Source organism: Microchirus variegatus, assembly GCF_963457635.1.
Source record: "Microchirus variegatus genome assembly, chromosome: 16".
NCBI classification, from domain to species: Eukaryota; Metazoa; Chordata; class Actinopteri; order Pleuronectiformes; family Soleidae; genus Microchirus; species Microchirus variegatus.
In genome coordinates this window covers 14948786-14959823 of record NC_139817.1, presented here as the reverse complement: position 1 = coordinate 14959823, position 11038 = coordinate 14948786, and the positions used below count along the sequence as shown (strand labels likewise).

Below are 11038 nucleotides of genomic sequence, written 5' to 3'. Positions count from 1 at the left end.
GTGTGTGTGTGTGTTTTTGTGAATGAACTAGAGGAGGAAATGGGACGGGAAACCAGACTCTCTCTGATTGGCTGCCATCGGTTGACGTCACCTCCGCTGTGACGCGGTATCACCCATTCATAAAAAAAGGGGAAGAGGAAGAAAAAAGAAGAAGTGAGAAACAATCCTGAGGAGAAATACTCAGAGAGAGAGAGAGAGAGAGAGAGAGGTGACCGGACTGTGCGTCAGAATGAGCAGTGCGGTTACTCTGCGCTCGGTGTTGCGCGGATAGAGAGGAATCCAGCACAGGAACCGTGCGTCTGTTTTCCTTCCATCATTCGGGTTTGGAGAGCAGGTGAACCCTCACACAGACAGACACAGAGACGCAAACAGAGCGATGGAGGACCTGAGTGAGATCGAGTGCACGGTGCTCAAGCGGCTCCTGAAGGACGACAGCGGCAAGTGTCTGCTGCTCGACTGCCGCTCCTTCCTCGCGTACAGCGCCGGACACATCCGCGCCGCAGTCAACGCCCGCTGCAACACCATCGTGCGCCGCAGGGCGAAGGGCTCCGTGCTGAGCCTGGACCAGATCCTGGCCGGGGACGAGGAGGCGCGCAGCCGCCTGCGCTCCGGGATGTTCTCCGCCGTGGTGCTGTACGACGAGAGGACGCCGGACGCGGACTCGGTGAAGCCGGACAGCACGCTGACCGTGGTGCTCAACGCGCTGTGCGGGGACTCCTCCGGTACACGCATCTATCTACTGAAAGGTAAACATTCATCCATTCAGCCTTTATTCATTCCCCCACAGCCCGTCACTTACTGAAATATACTGTGGTATTACATGTTTCTATTTACTCTTTTATTCCAGACCATATAAGGAAGATTAGAAATGATAAAAATCATTAAATAAGTGGAAAAAAAAAACATAAACTGCAATAAAAAACGTTTATTTTTCTTCTTAGATTCAGCCTCCTCTAGGAATAATCTGTCTACTAAACAAATGTTGTCATTTGTACTTATTTATTTTATTCAGTATCCTCTTAAATTAGTCTAAATGATTATATATGATCATAGAGTAGTAGTTCTATAATCGGTCTTGATAAATATTTATTCACATTATACATAAATAGATAAAAGCTGTCAATAAAATAACATAAATGGTAGATAGTCAAAAATGCTAAAATTCTGAACGTTTTTTTAAATTAAAAAAAAAGAAATTTCTGTTGTTAAAACTAATAATGTATTCATAATTGTAGGCTTTAAAGGACAAAAAGGAGCTAATAATGGCAAAATTGTTAATAAATGCTCCTAATTTCACCATTGTGTCTAAGAATATGCCGACCTATGTAGGTCAGGGCTTGTTTTATTTTTGGACCACAATCTATATTATATTTCACGCCCTCCTTTAATTCAGTAAATACTGTGTGTTTTTTTGTTTGTTTGTTTGTGTTTTTTAACAGATGCGCATTATAGTTTATTATCCAGAGATTGGAATTTCCTGCTCTGTTTTTGTTCATTTTGTAAATTATTTTTACAGTTTTACAGTCTTAAAGTAAACACACACACACACACACACACAGAGAAATACCAAAGGCCATGAGATGAGTGAATGAGGTAATGCTGATGTGTGGATGGAACCACTTCTAACCAGAGGGACTTACAGGAGGACGGACACACACGCACACCCACACACACACACACACACACACACACACACACACACACACACACACACACACACACACACACACACACACACACACACACACACACTCACGGTCATTTCAGAGACACTGTCTCCGTTTCAGGGTACAAAAAATAAATAATAAAACCTCTGAAATCAGCACTGCTATTTTTAGACTGCAGGAAATCTGACAAACCAAAGCTGCTGCAAGCTTTGCCTCACTGTTTTTATTTATTTATTTATTTTATTTATTTTTGTGCATCCTAATGACGCAGGCGCCCAGATACAGTATAATAATTCATGTGCGAAGCTTATGAAGATGACGTTTTTCCTCCTCTGTTAATCTGGTTCCAAATCCTCCGCCGTTGACACAAGGCGGAGAGAAAGACGTCAGGAAGTCGTTTTGATCGACTTTGTGTCAAATTCATTGAACGTGTGCGAGAAAATCCCTGTTATTGTGGGGGACACCATGCTTTATTTTGTCCTCGACTTATGCTATTATGCTTTTCTTGGAGCATTTGTAAGTTATTATGCATAATTCATAGGACTGCAACGATTAATTGTTGTTCCCTCTTAAATGTGAGCATTTTCTGTTTTTTTTTTGTTATGCTCCATAAAACAAAAACACTGAATAAGACATTTGAGAACATCGTCATTTCTGACATTTTATGATGGATTCACTAAGGAACATATTTAAAAGACTATTTGCTTAGTTGCAGCCCATCACAAGTGCTTTTCCTCATCCTGTTTAATCACGATGCCTCTGTTTGTTTGTTCTTTTTCTTTTTCTCCTCCCTCAGGCGGATACGACCGTTTTTTCTCAGAATATCCAGAGTTTTGTTTGAAGACCAAACCGTTACCGTCGCTCGTCAGCCAATCCAGCATCGACTCTACCTGCTCGTCATGTGGGACGCCGCACCACGACCAGGTACAAGACCACAAGCGAAATGAGAGTTTATAACGATTTGCCACAGAAAAACAACCAAAAACCTGCCTTTGTGACTATTATTTATCCTTGTACGTATAATTAAATGATCACAAGTTATAAAATGATTAGAATTATTTGATTGTTTAAGCTCGTCTCAGTCCAGGTTACTGGGTTTCCTGAGTGCAAACACTGCAGGGCTGTTTGCTTTGAGCAACGGAACTCGACTGTTGACTTTGATGTGTTCAAAAGCCTCTTCAGTCTCGAGGTCACGCTGCGGAAAAAACAACAGGCACTCACATTAAAAAAAGAAGAAAAAATTAAAATGAAGCAAATATCTCATGGCAGTTCATCTTTGCTCAGCAGCCATTTTGTAGCAGGAGCCTCGCAGCTGTTAACAAGAGCTGTGTTCAGTTCATGTTTGTGTGACAGTGAAGCTCCGAAAACTGTGATTTCCCTGCTGTGACCAGTTAAAATTCACATCTTTGTGACCTGGATATTGTTGTGCTGCTGCTGCTGCTTGAGTGTGATTTCATGCAATGTTTCAAGTCACGTTAGGTTTTGGGTTTAAATTCCGTCTAGGAAGCATGAGGACAGAGACAATTGAGCCCTTTGTGTGTTCGTGTGTGTGTGTCCTTTAAGGGAATGGGATGTTTCCGGGCCATGCTGTCAGGTCGGAGCTATATCTAGGAATACTCTTATGCTTCCGGATGTAATGGACTGGCTAAAAATTAGTTAAATGTATTGCCCCCCCTTAATCCCCTCCCGTCCCCTCCCCCCTCTTCACAATACATCTTTTAGCAGCATCGATCGTTTCCTGACGCTGTGTCAGTAGCGAGGTCGTCTGCGGGAGTGACATAAACAGAAACAGCCCCTCCCCCTCCCCCGTCAATAGGTCTCACTGCCGGTTATAGACCTGTCAACATCCTGACCTCTCACATCCAAACAGTGCTTTTACTCTTACGTCACAATATGTGTTGACGTGTGGATTTAAATGAACAAATATTGGCCGTAAAAGTGTATTAAAAACATGTTTAAAAAATGTATCTGCTGTTAATGGGGTGAAATCCAGCAGTTTATTTAAGAAACAACATCATATGGGTTTAGATATTTAAATGCTATAAATCCAGGTATCACCTGTTCTGAAGCATTGAGACATCACTTGCAGTCAGACTCTTATTGGACAATGCCACTTGTGGTGCTGTTATTTATTGTCTATTTTAGTTAAAATGAGAAAATAATTTCCAATTCAAAATTGACATCAAGTAAGAAGTAGAAGCTCATTTTGCATATACTTCCATTCAAATGAGTCCTTTTGGCAATCAGTGGAGTCACCCCCTAGTGGTTATTCAGTATATTCTTATTTCCTGGTAGGTTTCAAGAGGAAAACAAAAAGACTAAATCAATTTTTTTTAATAAGGTCTATAGGCTGTTTTGACTAATACTGACACAAAACTAGAAATTACAATTGTTCTTATTATCAATTGTGGAAAAGGGTTTCACAAACACCTTAAAATTAAGATTTTCTTCAATGTTTTGGCTACAAACTGATTTTTTTCTCTCACAGAGAAGCGAATAAAGAAGATATTTACAGTCGATTGTCTAAGAACTGATTAAAACATTTTTCTAGGTCAAATTCATGCTCTTAATTTAAGCAGGAGTGACTTTCTGAGGAAGCTCTGTGTATGGAGCAGGTTCAGAGCGGTCAGCGGATCAGTAGACGCCGATCCGCTCCCTCAGTGATTTATGTTTCCGCAAGTGGAAATAACTCGGGACACAAAACTGGCCTCGAAAACAAATGGCCCGAATCCAATGGCTGTGCATTAACGACGCAGATAATGAGCCGCGCCGTGTCTGGTGATGAGTAGTGAGGGTGTGTAATGTGATTAAGAAAACATTGAGGAGAGGTCACACTGTACACAGTACGCTGAGGTCACGTGAGCAGTAAAACACGAGCTGAGACTAAGAAACTGTCGCCTCATGGCTGATAATAATAATAATAATAAAGAGATAGTTAATCATCGCCCTCCTCTCATCTGTTCTTCTCTCCAGGGAGGCCCAGTGGAGATCCTGCCCTTCCTCTACCTCGGCAGCGCCCTCCACGCCTCCAAGAAGGAAGTGCTCGACGCCAACGGCATCTCGGCACTGCTCAACGTGTCCGCCGACTGTCCCAACCACTTTGAGGGCGCGTACCAGTACAAGTGCATCCCCGTGGAGGACAACCATAAAGAGGACATCAGCTGCTGGTTCCTGGAGGCCATAGAGTTCATAGGTCAGTGTTTGTTTGTTTTTAGGTCATGTCATTTGTTTGTTTTTTTGGAAGCACTCAGTTAAAGTAAAGTAAAAGTTTGCTGTGTAGGGATTAGTGACAGTATATGTGTATATATACTACATGTATATATGAATGTATATATAGACATAAATATATATATACATATGTGTATATACTGTATATATATGTGTGTGTATATGTATGTATACACATATATATAGAGCTATTTATGCATATAAACATACACAGGCGTATTTTAACAAAAAACCATATCGTTTTAATTTGAAAGTGATAATACACCCATATAAACAAACTTATTATTATATATTCATTGTGTAGGTGCAGGGTAGTTTGTAAATATTTACAAACAAAAAGAATATCAGAAAATAGTTAACATATATATATATAGATATGAGAAGAAAGAAAACACACTTTATATGCATCGTAAGGGAGCTTAAAGTGGATAAATGACCTGTGTGTGAGGTGAATGAATGAATGAAAGAATGAATGAAGAGAAGGTTTTGAGTGGTGTTGAAGTAAATGAATTGTCAGGTGTGATGTGTGTGTTTTTCCAGTTTGAGAAGTCGTAAAGTAAACAATTAAATATCAATCGTTAATCATTACACGATTAATAAAATGGTCACAGATTGATTTCTCTGTGACTCATCACAGACGCGCGGTTTGTGGGCGGAACTGCGACGCCCTATTTTAGACTTCCGAACAAACACCATTATCCAATTTTATTATTATTATTATTATTGTTATCGCGTTGTTAAACAAACACGCATCACTACTTCTCCAAGTGTAAACATCGACTCAGCCGACTTCAGAGAGGACGGCGAGAAAAGGAACTGAGCAGCGTTAATCCACAACAAACAGGCTGAGGAAAACAAAGACGGTTGCAATTATTCTTGTACTGGAGCGATTTAGATATGTTGAGCGAGCTTTGCTTTTGCTTTGCGTGTGTGTGTGTGTGTGTGGGTACTGGTATGCGTCACAGTTAGCTGCTGTGGGACCAGAATCTGACTCATCCACTGTTCACGGGTGAAAACAGACGATGTTGGTGTTGTGAGTTACCTGAAATCTGTGTTTTGAGTGTACGTGTGAAAGAGAGACAGAGAGACATAAAGAGAAAACGAGGGGGGGGGGGGGGGAGGAGGAGGAGGAAGAGGAGGTGACTGCCAGCAATCAAGCATCTGTGCTCGCAGAGTAAATGACAGTCAACATTCTTCCGTCTTGTCTAATTCAGTCATTAATGCTGTTATGTCGTGGCGGCCATGTTGTGAAATTGGATACAAATTTCCCTGACATGAACTTAAATACAGTACAGAGTGTGTGGGTGCTTCTCATTTCCTGTCGTCCACAAACACACACACACACACACGCACACACGCTCCAGGGCGTTCATACACTGTGGTTACAGTCGACGCTTTAATCATAAGATAGACAGTTTTTTTTTTTTTTTTTTAAAGACAGAGGACGTGTGAAAAAAAGAGGTTGATGACTCATTTTTCTTCTTTTGCACTTTTGACACTCTTGCATGTTTCCGTTTAATGTGATTTTTCTCACTTTGAGGTGTGTTAGTGAGACGGGTGAGAGGGTGAGGCATGAAAGTGTGGAGGAGAGGATGTGACAAGAGTCTGAGGTGTCGCCGTACATCCGTACATCTATACATCCGTACATCTATACATCCGTACATCTGTGTGCTTCAGAATCATTTGTGGCTGTGAATGAACAGAAACGGAAACGGGCGGATGATGAAACGCGCCAGTCATTCACTGTTCTTTATCCAAACACAGAAGCACAAAGAGGGGAAGTGCATACAGAAACTAAAATCTTGAAAGAAAGGAATCAAATTTAGCAATAGTACTGCAACTTATCATTATTTCAACATTAGTACAGAAAGAATATAATTCATAGGCCTAGAAAATGTTCAATTGGTGTTTCTCAAACCTGGGTGTTATGAAAACACAAACATGTCTTTGTTACTGTATGTGGAGCAAAGACAAAAGGAAAAGGAAATATTAATTTGAGACGGAAACTCAAACCAATTCATTGCTCGTCAAAATAGTTTCGAGTTAATTTTCTTTTTAAATATCTCAAACATTCAATAAAAAGTAAGTATTTATTAAAAAGTCAATGAAAACTGTAAGATATACACATTTAAATGATTATAACACAAAACAGAATAAAAGCGTTAAAAAATATCAAAAACATTTAATTGAAATTAAGCAAGTGCACAAAACAGAATAAAAGTATAAACATGTATATGGAATTAAATCTTTCTCATAAGCTTTTTAAAATTTAAATATTACAATTAATATTATATACAATTTTATTAAGCTCTGAATATTTTTGCAGTGAATTTTTCTCTTTCTGTTAAAAAGTCCAGGTTTTACCTCTGGAAAAGAGACAATTTTTCCACAATATATTGCAATTTTTCCCACCCTATACAAGTAATATAATCTGAATATAGTTTATTTAACATGTAGTGTTTTTTGGTGTTTGGAGATGTTTTAGTCCATGGAGACGTCTGACCTCTCTGTCCTTCTCTCTCTGTCTCCTCTCAGACTCAATCCGTGACTCCAGTGGTCGAGTACTGGTCCACTGTCAGGCCGGGATCTCGCGCTCGGCCACCATTTGCCTCGCGTACCTGATGAAGAGGAAGCGCGTGCGTCTGGACGAGGCCTTCGAGTTCGTGCGTCGGCGTCGCAGCATCATCTCACCCAACTTCAGCTTCATGGGTCAGCTGCTGCAGTTCGAGTCGCAGGTCCTCGCCACATCCTGCGCAGCGGAGGCGGCCGCCGCGGCGGCGAGCCCACTCCTCGGGCCCAAGTCGTCGGTGGCGGCGGCGGCCAACTCGGCGACGGCCACGCCCACCTCGCCGTTCATATTCAGCTTCCCCGTGTCTGTGGTGAACCCGGCGTACCTGCACCACAACCCCATCACGACCTCGCCCGGCTGTTGATGGGAACTTCTTTGAGCACAGACTGAACAGTGTGTACGTGCTTCCAGGGCGTGGACGTGAGAGTCGACGACGCCATGCCTGATTCAACAACTCAAAGACTGAAAAGAGGTTCAGAAACCAGCCAACGCTCCTTCCATTTTGACACAAATGATTTCTTCAAACTGACCAAAAATGAAGTGGCTTTAGGGACTTCCAGGTCGTGGAGGACGGAGTAAACGTAACGGTTAAAACAAAAAAAAGATGATTTTTCACTTTAAAACTAAGCGACACGGACACAAAATAAGCCAAAACGCCTGAAAATCCTACGTCGACTGACTCTGGGCGTCGCTCAGGTCATCATTTACAATCCTGCACGCCGAGCTGGACCATGTACAAGGTCACCGGGGTCAGGGTCAGGGTCAGCACTCAGCGGAGGATGTGGCTGAAAAACAAAAAAAAAAAAATGGCTTTTAAGACTTCTTTTTCAGTAAAAGATGGAGCTCAGGCGGAGTGTTGGACTGACGTTTACTGAAGACACGCCCTCTTCTTTTCTTAACAACAACAACAACAACAACACGCACAGAGACACAAACACAGAGAGACACAAGCAGCAGCAAACACTTTTCTCGCTCTCTCCTCCAACACACACACACACATTCATGACTTACCAAGTGAATAAGCTCAGTATGAAGGCAGGAACTGTTGCTATGGAGACGGCAGGTCTTCAGCAGAGGAGGTGGACACAGGAAGGACGGAAGGAAGGAGGAATTTTAAGGAGCCTGTTTCTCCTCCTGTTGCCAGACAAAAGAGATGGATGGAAAAAAAACAGATAGAAAGCAGGAGCCTCTTCAGTGACAGGTGCTCGGGCTGACGACGCCACCGGAGCTTCCTGTCTTTCCTGCGTCCTCTTCCTCTTCCCTCCTCATCCCCTTTTCATCCTTTTATATTCCTCCTCTCATCTTCACCTCCTGCTCCCTCCTCTCTTCACTGAAGAGGTTAAATGAATCAAATAAGAAGCCAAATAAAGGCCCGGGATGGACTGGGGAAACCCAACTCTGATGCTACATCCCATAATAATAAAATATTTGGATGAAAGGGCTTGTAAGGGAAAAAGTAACAACATTAGTTTCAGAGCACACTCACACACACACACAGGAAGGAAGACGGTTAACACTTAAAGGACCATGCTGGTAACTTATGTACGTTTTAATTTTTAATGTATATATGTACAAAAACAACGTAAGAATTAGTGACGTCTAAATTCTTGAGACGCCCGATTTGCAATAAGTGGAGGACTCGCATCAGGGAACTACGGTGGGCTTCACGGGCCAGATCTGCACAATGCTTTGGAAACACCACATCCACAAAATGGTCGCCTCTGTTGCCTCAAAAAAAACAACAACAAATATGCTTAATCTCATATAAGGAAAAAACCACCCAGATTGTGGTTTGATTTTGCAGCTTTCTCATATAATTATGGACACTTTTACTTTGAAATAATGAGTTAAAATGTGCTCCCACCAGCGCTTGGTCCCTTAAGATGTTTGTGCCTTGTACATAAGCGGGACATTTCGTGGACGTAGTTGTCCCACGGTTTGGTGGGGACGTCTTTTTTTTTGTCTTTGCTGCTAGGACACAGTTTGCTGAATGTTAATTTAAGGAAAAATATTGTAATAATAAAATAATCTCCATCTTTAAACCGCATTTAAGGTAAAACAAAACAAAAAAAAAAAATCACAAGAATGAAGACTCAGGTTAATTACACAACTGTAATATATAATCCTGTGGGATTATGGATTCGGATTGCAATATTGAACTTTTTTTCTTTTTTGATAATCCAGTCTAGATCCAAACCTCAGTGTCGTTCCAGAATGATTATTAAAGGTACAGTGTCACCTGTAGCTTTCATTTAGCATCAAAACTCAAAAGGTTTGAGTCCATTTTGGGCTACCGTACAAACATGGTGCTCCAAAATGGCCGCCTCGGTGGTACCTTGTGGCACACACTGCACCTTCACTGACATGTACTTGCATTCATGTGTTCACAGCTCCCTGCCCAAAGCGTCCGGACGACATGAAATCCCAACACGCGTGACCTTTTCAGGAGGTCGCGCCGCTCGAACATCATGTTTAAAGTTTCACACGCACACACACACACACGCGACATTTGTGTCGCTTCTGCTTTTTTTCCTCCGCCGTGCTAGACGTCCAAAGTCTTAACTGCAGACGCTTTTATACCCCGAGTCCTGACAAACAAACATGTAAACAAACATGTAAACAAACACGTAAACAAACACAGGGTTTTTTCTAAAGCAAAACAAACCAGTTTTCTTGGTTTCTCTGTCATTTTTCGAGGTTTGTTTTTTTCGACGACCAACTGTATCTCTGTAGCACTTTGAAGTGATGCAATACTGTATTTATAATTTATGATTGATTTGCACATCACGGTGATGTTCGACCGATTAGACTTTGCATCGAGACATTTTGTCCTTGTCGAGAGAGAGAGAGACGCAATACTTTGTACACATGAGTGTGATCTGTCTGTTTCTGTCTCTGTCGGGTCAAAGCTGTTTTTACCCGTCATGGCAATATCAAATCAATCCACTTGGGACATTTATATATTTAAAAAAAAGAAAGAAAAAAAAAACATGTCTTTCCTCTCAGTTTTAATGTGGAATGAATGATCTGTGCATTTATTTATTACTGAAAATCCACTGTTGAATAAATAATGTTCTTAATGAAGTCGCGCTTGTTTGATTTTATGGGTTGAAATGAACTCAAACTCGGCTGAAGATGACACTAAAATAATTATAATTTCCAATCAATGTCATAATAATGATTAATTATTGTCCTTTGAAATAACATTTTAAAGAGACAAAGCTCATACCAAAAAGATACTGTATTTTAAGCATATTATATAAATATATATACATATATATATACACATTTACAGCATTTAAAGCATTTAAATGGTTGTAAAAAATGTGAGCAAACAAAAAAATACAAAATTATGCAACAGGGAAAAGTTAAAATCATACTTTTAGCATGATTCTTTCTTTAACCATTTCAAATCTCTCTCAGATTGATGATTTAATGCAGTAGTTTGCTGTGAAGAAAATAACTAAATCAGTAAATAATAATAAAGTGACCTGCTGCAGACACTCATGCAGACATCTGCTTCAAGATATAATAGAAAGGACAGATATTATATCAGATTTTGTGTAATTGTGGT

At 40.8% G+C, this 11038-nt stretch overlaps 1 protein-coding gene across 1 annotated transcript; it reads left to right on the top strand.

The window, feature by feature from the left end:
• Window positions 1–376: 376 nt before the first annotated feature.
• On the top strand, window positions 377–7828 carry dusp4 (dual specificity phosphatase 4; the record flags this gene model as incomplete). Its single annotated transcript, XM_083902461.1, has 4 exons — window positions 377–746; window positions 2464–2591; window positions 4641–4860; window positions 7431–7828. 4 exons carry the CDS (start codon window positions 377–379, stop codon window positions 7826–7828), a joined length of 1116 nt encoding a protein of 371 aa, XP_083758587.1.
• Between the last annotated feature and the right edge of the window lie 3210 nt (window positions 7829–11038).